The following is a 16,603-nucleotide window of genomic DNA, read 5'->3' as shown; positions in this document are numbered from 1 at the left end:
TCTTTGGGTTTTTGAAACAACACCTTCGGCAAAACCGCTTTCAGGCGAAGAAATATAGATCAAAAGAATCTGCATTGTCCTGATTCCAAATATTAAAAATTCATTGATTTTTGGTTTGCGTATTGCCAATTTGGCTTGCGGCAATTTAAAGTGTGATGTTTGCAACATTCCTTGTTCTTTTTGCAATTTTACACTGACCGAATCCAAAAACAGTTGGTGGAACGCATTGTTGAGCACTGCTATTCGATCTATAAGGCTCCAAGTTTAGAAAGCCTCTGGAAACTTTCGTTTCAAATTTGGCAAAGCGCTTTTTTCACCAACCTGATCATTTTGCACAGTTAGAGGAGGCTTCAGCCATTTCTGACGATAGAGGCTTAACATAATTAGTTAGAGAAGCCATAGAAATAAAAAAAAAATACATTTTTGCTTATCTTTCAATAAATAGAGACAGTGGAATTTAAAAAATCGATTCAATCTATAATATTATTCTAAAAAAAACGAACCTACGCTTAATAATTGTATTAAGGTCTTGCAACATAATCAGGGGATTAAAGTAAATACAAGACCAAAAAGAATAGTAGCTTTGGATGCCAATAAAAGGATTATTTCCCAGTAAATAAGTAATTTTGTGTCAAATTCATTTCTTGTTATTTTTATCCAGTTACTTTTGCGCGTTCATGAGAGTTACTCAAATTATTTATATCTACGCTCGGTTTGGAGCATGGAGTAGTAATTGCATGTATATATTGTTTTTTAATTACATATTATTTTTAGATTTTTAGATCAATTTTATATTTCATTTTGGATTTCATCTTTTCTCTTTTGATTGGTTGCGTCTTAGATTATTTCTAAGTTTTAGCGCTTAAGACGCCTAGTTTTATACAGACAAAATATCCATCGCCTTTTCTTTGTCGTTTGTCGCCTTTTCTTTCCCTTTACTGGCTGTTGGCTCGTTTTCTTTCAATGTTTTCAGTCATTATCTTAAAAGAAGAAAAAAGCCTAACCAGTAAATAATGAAAAGGAGGAAACACCTAACCAGGAGGAAAGAAGCCTAAACAGGAGGAAAGAAGCCTAAACAGGAGGAAAGAAGCCTAAACAGGAGGAAAGAAGCCTAAACAGGAGGAAAGAAGCCTAAACAGGAGGAAAGAAGCCTAAACAGGAGGAAAGAAGCCTAAACAGGAGGAAAGAAGCCTAAACAGGAGGAAAGAAGCCTAAACAGGAGGAAAGAAGCCTAAACAGGAGGAAAGAAGCCTAACCAGTAAATAATGAAAAGGAGGAAACAGCTTATATGTAAATACCCAAATTGGACTATAAGCTTTGCTCAATTTAAGCTTTTAAATGCAGTTTGAAAGAAATTCGTTAATTATGAATTTATTTATCTCACCATTTTGACCTTGAAGGAGTATTTGATTTTTCGCTTTTTTTTTATTGTTATTTTAAGAGTGCGTCAGTCATGTTTGTATTAAAGATCAATATCTAGCAAATATGTGTATTTTTCTTTTTCTTTAACTTCTGTTTATATTGAAGCAGGTCAAATGGCAATATTGCAAGTTGGAAATGTGCCAACCTGCCATCCTCAGGTACTGACTACTACAACAACTGTAAATTCGTCAGTTATACCTGTGGTTCAAGGTTCAATACAAATCGCCACAACAGAACTGCGACTTAATTCGCCCAAACCAAGAAGCAGTGTTCCCCTTCTGCCCAAGCCAGGGCCTTTGGCTACCAAGCAAGTAAGTAAATAATAATAAATACTTATTGTGTATATCCATGATACTTTATTAACTGTCTTGGGATACAAGCTCTTCAGTTCTTCATGGTGATGTAATCTGGCAGATGGCTTACTGCCATGTTGCTCGTTCTTTAGTGTGTGGTGTAGAGATGTCTTGCCATTGTTTATTCCATCTTCACCTGTGGCGTAAAAAGCCTCTGGTCGGCTCTAGGTCGGTCATGAGTCTATTAAGCCAGGTCTTTAATTGCCCTTCCCGCTTCTTCTTCTTCCAGTAAATCAGGGGTTTGTGGTGCTTTTTTTGTGCGCTATCTGGTCTCCGAAAAATATGATCAAACCAGTTTAGGTGGTGTTTTGACTAGTGAATATTATTGATGGCAATGTATTTGAATATCGACCTTACTGAATTTATTCATGGGTATATCGACCTTACTAGTGAATATTATTGATGGCAATGTATTTGAATATCGACCTTACTAGTGAATATTATTGATGGCAATGTATTTGAATATCGACCTTACTAGTGAATATTATTGATGGCAATGTATTTGAATATCAACCTTACTAGTGAATATTATTGATGGCAATGTATTTGAATATCGACCTTACTAGTGAATATTATTGATGGCAATGTATTTGAATATCAACCTTACTAGTGAATATTATTGATGGCAATGTATTTGAATATCGACCTTACTAGTGAATATTATTGATGGCAATGTATTTGAATATCAACCTTACTAGTGAATATTATTGATGGCAATGTATTTGAATATCGACCTTACTAGTGAATTTATTCATGGGTAAGACTCGGAGAATTTGTCTAAAGCAGGAGTGATCGATCCCATTTAGAATATGGGCATCTGCTGCTTTCACAAGTCACTTCCAGCAATCGTGTAGTAGAACAAAGTGGATGGTTGCTTTGCGAATGTGTATTTTTGTCTTTGAGGGAACATCTATTTGCCTCATAAGCCTCTTCCTCAGTTGAGAAAAGCCTAATGATGTAGAGGATGTTCTACTCAAAATGTCTGAACTGCAACTACTGGGTATTTCAACTAGAGATTCTAGATGCTTGAACTCATCGACGACTTCTAGAAAAGTGTTTTTTTCAGCTCGCGGATGGATTTTACCAACTGGAATCCGTCCCTCTACCCCGAGTTGGTGAAACGTCAAGCCCCCAACCAACTACTAATATTAAAATCAGAGACGGGGAGTGATTTAATATCCAGGGGGGTGTTCCCGGGTCCTAAAGTTTATTGCGTAGAAACACATAGCGGGGATGTAAAGTAGGCGTGTAAAGGGGTGCCTACCCCCTTGTAAAGGGGTGACGACTTCTAGAAAAGTGTTTTTTTTTTTTTTTTTTTAGTTTCTTGATTTTCAGCCCGACCAACTTTATTGTGACTGCGACGCTCCACAGCATGGCTTGCGTGAAGTCCACCGGGTTCGTCAGCGGGACAAAATCGTTTGTATAGTCAAGGTCGCTAATTGAGAAATCAAGCCTGATCTTTACGCCTCTAGCAGAAAGCAAGGCGGGATCCATTGTTCAGTCAACGACAGAATTGAACTGTTTGAGAGATAGGATATATGTTTCACCCAAAATCGGTGTTTTAGAGGGATGGCCCACTAACTAGTACGCTGGCGTGGACATGATGATAGTATCCTGTAATGAGGCGTATCTGCGTCTGGATAATTGCATTGCGACAGAGTCTTCCCGCACAGCCCATATGCCATCTCGACTGATTGGGTCGAAAGCAGTTTTAAAATGGATGGAGATAGTTAATAATAATAATAATATAATACGAAAACAGACTTGCGCCTCTATCTACAAAAATTTAAATAATCAAATGCTTTTTCACTATAATGATTGTCAATCTTGTTCTTAAATACATTGACTGAATCCGAGTTGACAGTGTCTGATGGTAGCGCGTTCCACTCGGAGACAATGCGGTTGCTGAATGCCCATCTACCAACATCTCTTATAAAACGTTCTTCGGTTAGCTTAAACTCGTGACCTCTCAAGTTATTATTCTCGAATGTTATTATCTCTTCTGGAGGGATGTTGTCGTAGTATCTGTTGCGTATTTTATGTACTTCAATAAGATCTCCTCTCAAAACTCGGTATGAGAGACCTGTAATGAGGCGTATCTGCGTCTGGATAATTGCATTGCGACAGAGTCTTCCCGCACAGCCCATATGCCATCTCGACTGATTGGGTCGAAAGCAGTTTTAAATGGATGGAGATAGTTAATAATAATAATAATATAATGCGAAAACAGTCTTGCGCCTCTATCTACAAAAATTTAAATAATCAAATGCTTTTTCACTATAATGATTGTCAATCTTGTTCTTAAATACATTGACTGAATCCGAGTTGACAGTGTCTGATGGTAGCGCGTTCCACTCGCAGACAAGGCGGTTGCTGAATGCCCATCTACCAACATCTCTTATAAAACGTTCTTCGGTTAGCTTAAACTCGTGACCTCTCAAGTTATTATTCTCGAATGTTATTATCTCTTCTGGAGGGATGTTGTCGTAGTATCTGTTGCGTATTTTATGTACTTCAATAAGATCTCCTCTCAAAAATCGGTATGAGAGACCTGGGAGCGATAATTTTTTCAAAGGGTCTTGGTATAATAAGTCTCTAAGTGATGGAACGAATTTAGTAGCCCTCCTTTGGATTTTTTCTACTTCATTGCTTTCTTTTTGAAAAAATGATGTGGTTTTTGTATGGCTGTATTCGATCATTGGTCTCACTAACGATTTCAATAGTGTAGAAAACAGTGTTGAGTCAGTAAGAGACAAATTTCTTCGAATAATTCCCAAGACTTATGATGACTTAAAGATGATTGACTCGTAGTGTTCTGATTGTTTCATGGGGGGGGGATTGGGTTTTGTTGGGGTCTGCATAGCTGCTCGAAACCCAGCCTAGTTTATATGCCTGGTCAGGATTTTGACCAAGCTAAAAAATTGAAAAGAATCATAGTGGCAGCCCTGGCAGCGATGCTTATAATAGCTATTCCTGGGTATTTGTTGTATTTAGTTTTATCCTTTATATTATATAAATGGAGGAGGCACCGAGAACGGTTGAGAAATTGTATCGATACATAACAGTAGAAGGAGGGAGAAATTTTTAGACTGTGTGGAAAGCGGCTTAAATGCTACTGATTTAGTTTTGGAAATTTAATTGCTATAGAAATTTATATTTAGAGATTAATACTGTATGAAAAACAATAATTGTCTTATAATTTAACTTAAAAGAAACTTTTAACAGCTTTTATGTTCGGTGTTTTGGCTCTTTTGTCCTATTTAAGGACAATTCACTTATCCTTGGGTACTGTCACTTATCATTGGGTACTTTATCTTTGGGTATCCCTTATCCTTATCCTTGGGCATCCTTATCTTTGGGTATACTTATCCTTATCCTTGGGTACTTTCGCTTATCCTTGGGTATCACTTATCCTTGGATATCTTTGGGTATCCCTTATTCTTATCCTTGGGCATCCTTATCCTTGGGTATACTTATCCTTATCCTTGGGTATCACTTTATCCTTATCCTTATCCTTGGGTACTTTCACTTATCCTTGGGTATCTTTGGGTATCCCTTATCCTTATCCTTGGGCATCCTTATCCCTGGGTATACTTATCCTTATCCTTGGGTATCCTTATTCTTGGGTATACTTTCACTTATCCTTGGGTATCACTTATCCTTGGGTATCTTTGGGTATCCCTTATCCTTATCCTTGGGTATACTTATCCTTATCCTTGGGTATCACTTTATCCTTATCCTTATTCTTGGGTACTTTCACTTATCCTTGGGTATCACTTATGCTTGGGTATCTTTGGGTATCCCTTATCCTTATCCTTGGGCATCCTTATCCCTGGGTATACTTATCCTTATCCTTGGGTATCACTTATTCTTGGGTACTTTCACTTATCCTTGGGTATCACTTATCCTTGGGTATCTTTGGGTATCCCTTATCCTTATCCTTGGGCATCCTTATCCTTGGGTATACTTATCCTTATAATTCGGTATCACTTATCCTTGGGTACTGTCACTTATCCTTGGGTATCACTTATTCTTGGGTATCTTTGGGTATCCCTTATCCTTATCCTTGGGCATTCTTATCCTTGGGTATACTTATCCTTATCCTTGGGTACTTTCACTTATCCTTGGGTATCTTTGGGTTTCCCTTATCCTTATCCTTGGGCATCCTTATCCCTGGGTATACTTATCCTTATCCTTGGGTATCACTTATCCTTGGGTACTTTCACTTATCCTTGGGTATCACTTATCCTTGGGTATTTTTTGGGTATCCCTTATCCTTATCCTTGGGCATCCTTATCCTTGGGTATCACTTTATCCTTATTCTTATCCTTGGGTACTTTCACTTATCCTTGGGTATCTTTGGGTATCCCTTATCCTTATCCTTGGGTATCCTTAGGTATACTTATCCTTATCCTTGGGTATCACTTATACTTGGGTACTTTCACTTATCCTTGGGTATCACTTATCCTTGTGTATCTTTGGGTATCCCTTATCCTTGGGTATCACTTTATCCTTATCCTTAGGTACTTTCGCTTATCCTTGGGTATCACTTTATCCTTATCCTTGGGTATGCTTGGGTATCCCTTATCCTTATCCTTGGGTATACTTATCCTTATCCTTGGGTATCACTTTATCCTTATCTTTGGGTATCTTTGGGTATGCCTTATCCTTTTCCTTGGGTATCCTTATCCTTGGGTATACTTATTCTTATCCTTGGGTATCACTTTATCCTTATCCTTGGGTATCTTTGGGTATCCATTATTCTTATCCTTGGGTATCCTTATTCTTGGGTATCCTTATTCTTATCCTTGGGTATCACTTTATCCTTATCCTTGGGTACTTTCACTTATCTTAGGGTATCACTTATCCTTGGGTATCTTTGGGTATCCCTTATCCTTATCCTTGGGTACTTTCACTTATCCTTGGGTATCACTTATCCTTGGGTATCTTTGGGTATCCCTTATCCTTATCCTTGGGCATCCTTATCCTTGGGCATCCTTATCCTTGGGCATCCTTATCCTTGGGTATACTTATCCTTGGGCATCCTTATCCCTGGGTATACTTATCCTTATCCTTGGGTATCACTTATCCTTGGGTACTTTCACTTATCCTTGGGTATCACTTATCCTTGGGTATCTTTGGGTATCCCTTATCCTTATCCTTGGGCATCCTTATCCTTGGGTATACTTATCCTTATCCTTGGGTATCACTTTATCCTTATCCTTGGGTACTTTCACTTATCCTTGGGTATCACTTATCCTTGGGTATCTTTGGGTCTCCCTTATCCTTATCCTTGGGCATCCTTATCCTTGGGTACTTTCACTTATCCTTGGGTATCACTTATCCTTGGGTATCTTTGGGTATCCATTATCCTTATCCTTGGGCATCTTTATCCTTATCCTTGGGCATCCTTATCCCTGGGTATACTTATCCTTATCCTTGGGTATCACTTATCCTTGGGTATCACTTATCCTTGGGTACTTTCACTTATCCTTGGGTATCACTTATCCTTGGGTATCCCTTATCCTGATCCTTGGGCATCCTTATCCGTGGGTATACTTATCCTTATCCTTGGGTATCACTTTATCCTTATCCTTGGGTACTTTCACTTATCCTTGGGTATCACTTATCCTTGGGTATCTTTGGGTATCCCTTATCCTTATCCTTGGGCATCCTTATCCTTGGGTACTTTCACTTATCCTAGGGTATCACTTATCCTTGGGTATCTTTGGGTATCCCTTATCCTTATCCTTGGGCATCCTTATCCTTATCCTTGGGCATCCTTATCCTTGGGTATACTTATCCTTATCCTTGGGTATACTTATCCTTATCCTTGGGTATACTTATCCTTATCCTTGGGTATCACTTATCCTTGGGTATCTTTGGGTATCCCTTATTCTTATCCTTGGGCATCCTTATCCATGGGTATACTTATCCTTATCCTTGGGTACTGTCACTTATCCTTGGGTACTTTATCCTTCGGTATCACTTATCCTTATCCTTGGATATCTTTGGGTATCCCTTATCCTTATCCTTGGGCATCCTTATCCTTGGGTATACTTATCCTTTTCCTTGGTTATCACTTTATCCTTATCCTCGGGTTCTTTCCCTTATCTTAGGGTATCCCTTATGCTTGGATATCTTTGGGTATCCCTTATTCTTATCCTTGGGCATCCTTATCCCTGGGTATACTTATCCTTGGGTACTTTCACTTATCCTTGGGTATCCCTTATCATTGGATATCTTTGGGTATCCCTTATTCTTATCCTTGGGCATTCTTATCCTTGGGTATACTTATCCTTATCCTTGGGTATCACTTTATCCTTATCCTTATCCTTGGGTACTTTCACTTATCATTGGGTATCACTTATCCTTGGGTATCTTTGGGTTTCCCTTATCCTTATCCTTGGGCATCCTTATCCATGGGTATACTTATCCTTATCCTTGGGTATCACTTATCCTTGGGTATCTTTGGGTATCCCTTATCCTTATCCTTGGGCATCCTTATCCTTGGGTATCACTTTATCCTTATTCTTATCCTTGGGTACTTTCACTTATCCTTGGGTATCTTTGGGTATCCCTTATCCTTATCCTTGGGCATCCTTATACTTGGGTATACTTATCCTTATCCTTGGGTATCACTTATCCTTGGGTACTTTCACTTATCCTTGGGTATCACTTATCCTTGTGTATCTTTGGGTATCCCTTATCCTTATCCTTGGGCATCATTATCCTTGGGTATACTTATCCTTGGGTATCACTTTATCCTTATCCTTAGGTACTTTCGCTTATCCTTTGGTATCATTTATCCTTGGGTATCTTTGGGTATCGCTTATCCTTATCCTTGGGTATACTTATCCTTATCCTTGGGTATCACCTTATCCTTATCCTCGGGTACTTTCCCTTATCCTTGGGTATCACTTATCCTTGGGTATCCCTTATCCTTATCCTCGGGCATCCTTATCCTTGGGTATACTTATCCTTATCCTTGGGTATCACTTTATCCTTATCCTTGGGTACTTTCACTTATCCTTGGGTATCACTTATCCTTGGGTATCTTTGGGTATCCCTTATCCTTATCCTTGGGCATCCTTATCCTTGGGTATCACTTATCCTTGGGTATCTTTGGGTATCCCTTATCCTTATCCTTGGGCATCCTTATCCTTATCCTTGGGCATCCTTATCCTTGGGTTTACTTATCCTTGGGTATCACTTTATCCTTATCCTTGGGTACTTTCACTTATCCTTGGGTATCACTTATCCTTGGGTATCTTTGGGTATCCCTTATCCTTATCCTCGGGCATCCTTATCCTTGGGTATACTTATCCTTATCCTTCGGTATCACTTATCCTTGGGTACTTTCACTTATCCTTGGGTATCACTTATCCTTGGGTATCTTTGGGTATCCCTTATCCTTATCACTGGGCATTCTTATCCTTGGGTATACTTATCCTTATCCTTGGGTATCGCTTTATCCATATCCTTATCCTTGGGTACTTTCACTTATCCTTGGGTATCTCTTATCCTTGGGTATCTTTGGGTTTCCCTTATCCTTATCCTTGGGCATCCTTATCCCTGGGTATACTTATCCTTATCCTTGGGTATCACTTATCCTTGGGTATCTTTGGGTATCCCTTATCCTTATCCTTGGGCATCCTTATCCTTGGGTATCACTTTATCCTTATTCTTATCCTTGGGCACTTTCACTTATCCTTGGGTATCTTTGGGTATCACTTATCCTTATCCTTGGGCATCCTTATCCTTGGGTATACTTATCCTTATCCTTGGGTATCACTTATCCTTGGGTACTTTCACTTATCCTTGGGTATCACTTATCCTTGTGTATCTTTGGGTATCGCTTATCCTTATCCTTGGGCATCATTATCCTTGGGTATACTTATCCTTATCCTTGGGTATCACTTTATCCTTATCCTTAGGTACTTTCGCTTATCCTTGGGTATCACTTATCCTTGGGTATCTTTGGGTATCGCTTATCCTTATCCTTGGGTATACTTATCCTTATCCTTGGGTATCACCTTATCCTTATCCTCGGGTACTTTCCCTTATCCTTGGGTATCACTTATCCTTGGGTATCTTTGGGTATCCATTATTCTTATCCTTGGGTATCCTTATTCTTGGGTATACTTATTCTTATCCTTGGGTATCACTTTATCCTTATCCTTGGGTACTTTCACTTATCCTTGGGTATCACTTATCCTTGGGTATCTTTGGGTATCCCTTATCCTTATCCTTGGGCATCCTTATCCTTGGGCATCCTTATCCTTGGGTATACTTATCCTTATCCTTGGGCATCCTTATCCCTGGGTATACTTATCCTTATCCTTGGGTATACTTATCCTTGGGTACTTTCACTTATCCTTGGGTATCACTTATCCTTGGATATCTTTGGGTATCCCTTATTCTTATCCTTGGGCATCCTTATCCTTGGGTATACTTATCCTTATCCTTGGGTATCACTTTATCCTTATCCTTGGGTACTTTCACTTATCCTTGGGTATCACTTATCCTTGGGTATCTTTGGGTATCCCTTATCCTTATCCTTGGGCATCCTTATCCTTGGGTACTTTCACTTATCCTTGGGTATCACTTATCCTTGGGTATCTTTGGGTATCCCTTATCCTTATCCTTGGGCATCCTTATCCTTATCCTTGGGCATCCTTATCCCTGGGTATACTTATCCTTATCCTTGGGTATCACTTATCCTTGGGTATCACTTATCCTTGGGTACTTTCACTTATCCTTGGGTATCACTTATCCTTGGGTATCCCTTATCCTTATCCTTGGGCATCCTTATCCTTGGGTATACTTATCCTTATCCTTGGGTATCACTTTATCCTTATCCTTGGGTACTTTCACTTATCCTTGGGTATCACTTATCCTTGGGTATCTTTGGGTATCCCTTATCCTTATCCTTGGGCATCCTTATCCTTGGGTACTTTCACTTATCCTTGGGTATCACTTATCCTTGGGTATCTTTGGGTATCCCTTATCCTTATCCTTGGGCATCCTTATCCTTATCCTTGGGCATCCTTATCCTTGGGTATACTTATCCTTATCCTTGGGTATACTTATTCTTATCCTTGGGTATACTTATTCTTATCCTTGGGTATCACTTTATCCTTATCTTTGGGTATCTTTGGGTATGTCTTATTCTTATCCTTGGGTATCCTTATCCTTGGGTATACTTATCCTTATCCTTGGGTATCACTTATCCTTGGGTACTTTCACTTATCCTTCGGTATCACTTATCCTTATCCTTGGGTATCTTTGGGTATCCCTTATTCTTATCCTTGGGCATTCTTATCCTTGGGTATACTTATCCTTATCCTTGGGTATCACTTTATCCTTATCCTTGGGTACTTTCACTTATCCTTGGGTATCACTTATCCTTGGGTATCTTTGGGTATCCCTTATCCTTATCCTTGGGCATCCTTATCTATGGGTATACTTATCCTTATCCTTGGGTATACTTATCCTTATCCTTCGGTATCACTTATCCTTGGGTACTTTCACTTATCCTTGGGTATCACTTATCCTTGGGTATCTTTGGGTATCCCTTATCCTTATCCTTGGGCATTCTTATCCTTGGGTATACTTATCCTTATCCTTGGGTATCGCTTTATCCTTATCCTTGGGTACTTTCACTTATCCTTGGGTATCACTTATCCTTGGGTATCTTTGGGTTTCCCTTATCCTTATCCTTGGGCATCCTTATCCCTGGGTATACTTATCCTTATCCTTGGGTATCACTTATCCTTGGGTATCTTTGGGTATCCCTTATCCTTATCCTTGGGCATCCTTATCCTTGGGTATCACTTTATCCTTATTCTTATCCTTGGGTACTTTCACTTATCCTTGGGTATCTTTGGGTATCCCTTATCCTTATCCTTGGGCATCCTTATCCCTGGGTATACTTATCCTTATCCTTGGGTATCACTTATCCTTGGGTACTTTCACTTATCCTTGGGTATCACTTATCCTTGTGTATCTTTGGGTATCCCTTATCCTTATCCTTGGGCATCATTATCCTTGGGTATACTTATCCTTGTGTTTCACTTTATCCTTATCCTTAGGTACTTTCGCTTATCCTTGGGTATCACTTATCCTTGGGTATCTTTGGGTATCGCTTATCCTTATCCTTGGGTATACTTATCCTTATCCTTGGGTATCACCTTATCCTTATCCTCGGGTACTTTCCCTTATCCTTAGGTATCACTTATCTTTGGGTATCCCTTATCCTTATCCTTGGGCATCCTTATCCTTGGGTATACTTATCCTTATCCTTGGGTATCACTTTATCCTTATCCTTGGGTACTTTAACTTATCCTTGGGTATCACTTATCCTTGGGTATCTTTGGGTATCCCTTATCCTTATCCTTGGGCATCCTTATCCTTGGGTATCACTTATCCTTGGGTATCTTTGGGTATCCCTTATCCTTATCCTTGGGCATCCTTATCCTTATCCTTGGGCATCCTTATCCTTGGGTATACTTATCCTTATCCTTGGGTATCACTTTATCCTTATCCTTGGGTACTTTCACTTATCCTTGGGTATCACTTATCCTTGGGTATCTTCGGGTATCCCTTATCCTTATCCTTGGGCATCCTTATCCTTGGGTATACTTATCCTTATCCTTCGGTATCACTTATCCTTGGGTACTTTCACTTATCCTTGGGTATCACTTATCCTTGGGTATCTTTGGGTATCCCTTATCCTTATCCTTGGGCATTCTTATCCTTGGGTATACTTATCCTTATCCTTGGGTATCGCTTTATCCATATCCTTATCCTTGGGTACTTTCACTTATCCTTGGGTATCACTTATCCTTGGGTATCTTTGGGTTTCCCTTATCCTTATCCTTGGGCATCCTTATCCCTGGGTATACTTATCCTTATCCTTGGGTATCACTTATCCTTGGGTATCTTTGGGTATCCCTTATCCTTATCCTTGGGTATCCTTATCCTTGGGTATCACTTTATCCTTATTCTTATCCTTGGGTACTTTCACTTATCCTTGGGTATCTTTGGGTATCCCTTATCCTTATCCTTGGGCATCCTTATCCTTGGGTATACTTATCCTTATCCTTGGGTATAACTTATCCTTGGGTACTTTCACTTATCCTTGGGTATCACTTATCCTTGTGTATCTTTGGGTATCCCTTATCCTTATCCTTGGGCATCATTATCCTTGGGTATACTTATCCTTATCCTTGGGTATCACTTTATCCTTATCCTTAGGTACTTTCGCTTATCCTTGGGTATCATTTATCCTTGGGTATCTTTGGGTATCGCTTATCCTTATCCTTGGGTATACTTATCCTTATCCTTGGGTATCACCTTATCCTTATCCTCGGGTACTTTCCCTTATCCTTGGGTATCACTTTATCCTTATCCTTGGGTATCTTTGGGTATCCCTTATTCTTATCCTTGGGCATCCTTATCCTTGGGTATGCTTATCCTTATTCTTGGGTATCACTTTATCCTTATCCTTGGGTATCTTTCGCTTATCCTTGGGTATCACTTATCCTTGGGTATCTTTGGGTATCGCTTATCCTTATCCTTGGGTATACTTATCCTTATCCTTGGGTACTTTCACTTATCCTTGGGTATCACTTATCCTTGGGTATCTTTGGGTATCCCTTATACTTATCCTTGGGTATCCTTATCCTTGGGTATCCCTTATTCTTATCCTTGGGTATACTTATTCTTATCCTTGGGTATCACTTTATCCTTATCCTTGGGTATCTTTGGGTATCCCTTATCCTTATCCTTGGGCATCCTTATACCTGGGTATACTTATCCTTATCCTTGGGTATCACTTATCCTTGGGTACTTTCACTTATCCTTGGGTATCACTTATCCTTGGGTATCTTTGGGTATCCCTTATCCTTGGGCATCTTTATCCTTGGGTATACTGATCCTTATCCTTGGGTATCACTTTATCCTTATCCTTGGGTACTTTCACTTATCCTTGGGTATCACTTATCCTTGGGTATCTTTGGGTATCCCTTATCCTTATCCTTGGGTATACTTATCCTTATCCTTCGGTATCACTTATCCTTGGGTACTTTCACTTATCCTTGGGTATCACTTATCCTTGGGTATCTTTGGGTATCCCTTATCCTTATCCTTGGGCATTCTTATCCTTGGGTATACTTATCCTTATCCTTGGGTATCGCTTTATCCTTATCCTTATCCTTGGGTACTTTCACTTATCCTTGGGTATCACTTATCCTTGGGTATCTTTGGGTTTCCCTTATCCTTATCCTTGGGCATCCTTATCACTGGGTATACTTATCCTTATCCTTGGGTATCACTTATCCTTGGGTATCTTTGGGTATCCCTTATCCTTATCCTTGGGCATCCTTATCCTTGGGTATCACTTTATCCTTATTCTTATCCTTGGGTACTTTCACTTATCCTTGGGTATCTTTGGGTATCCCTTATCCTTATCCTTGGGCATCCTTATCCCTGGGTATACTTATCCTTATCCTTGGGTATCACTTATCCTTGGGTACTTTCACTTATCCTTGGGTATCACTTATCCTTGTGTATCTTTGGGTATCCCTTATCCTTATCCTTGGACATCATTATCCTTGGGTATACTTATCCTTATCCTTGGGTATCACTTTATCCTTATCCTTAGGTACTTTCGCTTATCCTTGGGTATCATTTATCCTTGGGTATCTTTGGGTATCGCTTATTCTTATACTTGGGTATACTTATTCTTATCCTTGGGTATCACTTTATCCCTTATCTTTGGGTATGTTTTGGTATCTATTATTCTTTTCCTTGGGTATCCTTATTCTTGGGTATGCTTATCTTTATTCTTGGGTATCACTTTATCCTTATCCTTGGGTACTTTCACTTATCCTTGGGTATCACTTATCCTTGGGTATCTTTGGGTATTCCTTATCCTTGGGCATCCTTATCCTTGGGTACTTTCACTTATCCTTGGGTATCACTTATCCTTGGGTATCTTTTGGTATACCTTATCCTTATCCTTGGGCATCCTTATCCTTATCCTTGGGCATCCTTATCCTTGGGTATACTTATCCTTATCCTTGGGTATCACTTTATCCTTATCCTTGGGTTCTTTCACTTATCCTTGGGTATCACTTTATCCTTATCCTTGGGTATCTTTGGGTATCCCTTATCCTTATCCTTGGGCATCCTTATCCTTGGGTATACTTATCCTTATCCTTGGGTATCACTTTATCTTTATCACTTATCCTTTGGTACTTTTACTTATCCTTGGGTATCACTTATCCTTGGGTATCTTTGGGTATCCCTTATCCTTATCCTTGGGCATCCTTATCCTTGGGTATACTTATCCTTATCCTTGGGTATCACTTTATCCTTATCCTTATCCTTGGGTAATTTCACTTATCCTTGGGTATCTTTGTGTATCCCTTATCCTTATCCTTGGGTTTACTTATCCTTATCTTTGGGTATCACTTTATCCTTATTCTTATCCTTGGGTACTTTCACTTATCCTTGGGTATCACTTATCCTTGGGTATCTTTGGGTATCCCTTATCCTTGGGCATCGTTATCCTTGGGTATACTTATCCTTATCCTTGGGTATCACTTTATCCTTATCCTTATCCTTGGGTACTTTCACTTATCCTTGGGTATCACTTTTCCTTGGGTATCTTTGGGTATACCATATCCTTGGGCATCCTTATCCTTATCCTTGGGTATCACTTTATCCTTATCCTTGGGTACTTTCACTTATCCTTGGGTATCACTTATCCTTGGGTATCTTTGGGTATCCCTTATCTTTATCCTTGGGCATCCTTATTCTTGGGTATACTTATTCTTATCCTTGGGTATCACTTTATCCTTATCACTTATCCTTGGGTACTTTCACTTATTCTTGGGTATCCCTTATCGTTGGATATCTTTGGGTATCCCTTATTCTTATCCTTGGGCATCCTTATACTTGGGTATACTTATCCTTATCCTTGGGTATCACTTTATCCTTATCACTTATCCTTGGGTATTTTCACTTATCCTTGGGTATCACTTATCCTTGGATATATTTGGGTATCCCTTATCCTTATCCTTGGGCATCCTTATCCTTGGGTATACTTATCCTTATCCTTGGTTATCACTTTATCCTTATCACTTATCCTTGGGTACTTTCACTTATCCTTGGGTATCGCTTATCCTTGGATATCTTTGGGTATCCCTTATCCTTATCCTTGGGCATCCTTATCCTTGGGTATTACTTTATCCTTATCACTTATCCTTGGGTACTTTCACTTATTCTTGGGTATCACTTATCGTTGGATATCTTTGGGTATCCCTTATCCTTATCCTTGGGTATCTTTGGGTATCACTTATCCTTATCCTTGGGTATCACTTTATCCTTATCACTTATCCTTGGGTATTTTCACTTATCCTTGGGTACTTTGCCAAACAATTTTGTGAATAATCGGGAGTTTATCGTATAACAAGCCAATAGAGGGTTGGCTTAAAATTCTGATGATAAATTCATCGCGGTTACACTACCTTAAAACGAAACTTTCAGTTACGTAACTACACAATTCAAAACAAAGTAATCAGCAACAATAAAATAATAGTAAGCTGAGCAGCGGCTTTTTCATTTTTCTAACCCTGATACCCAAGCATAATACCCAAAAGTCCACATTTTAGGTTTTTTTTCCTTACTTCAAGGAACGGTTCTAGGTGTTGAGTGCTCATATTTTAGCCTGGATTTTAAACAGCATGGGAGGGGATAATAAAAAATATGAGGACCTGGCCACAATATGGAAAGGGGAGCTAAGAACATGCTTTGTGCGA

At 39.3% G+C, this 16,603-nt stretch overlaps 1 protein-coding gene across 2 annotated transcripts in view; it reads left to right on the top strand.

Moving 5' to 3' along the window:
• The window catches only part of Asx (transcriptional regulator additional sex combs), an 89,095-nt gene that overhangs the window by 44,553 nt on the left and 27,939 nt on the right, over positions 1–16,603 (top strand). Inside the window, exon 5 of one of the 2 annotated variants that reach the window (XM_089095708.1) lies at positions 1,531–1,733. In XM_089095708.1, coding sequence (XP_088951834.1) covers positions 1,531–1,733 — 203 coding nt within the window. Of the gene's footprint in view, positions 1–1,527; positions 1,734–16,603 lie in introns of both variants that reach the window. The other variant, XM_089095707.1, reaches the window with a different exon arrangement.

The sequence above is a fragment of the Artemia sp. Qi Xiang Cuo genome, chromosome 10 (genome assembly GCF_049724085.1).
Source record: "Artemia sp. Qi Xiang Cuo chromosome 10, ASM4972408v1, whole genome shotgun sequence".
Lineage (NCBI taxonomy): Eukaryota > Metazoa > Arthropoda > Branchiopoda > Anostraca > Artemiidae > Artemia > Artemia sp. Qi Xiang Cuo.
The sequence above is the reverse complement of the archived record's forward strand: the minus strand, read 5'-3'. Positions and strand labels throughout refer to the sequence as shown.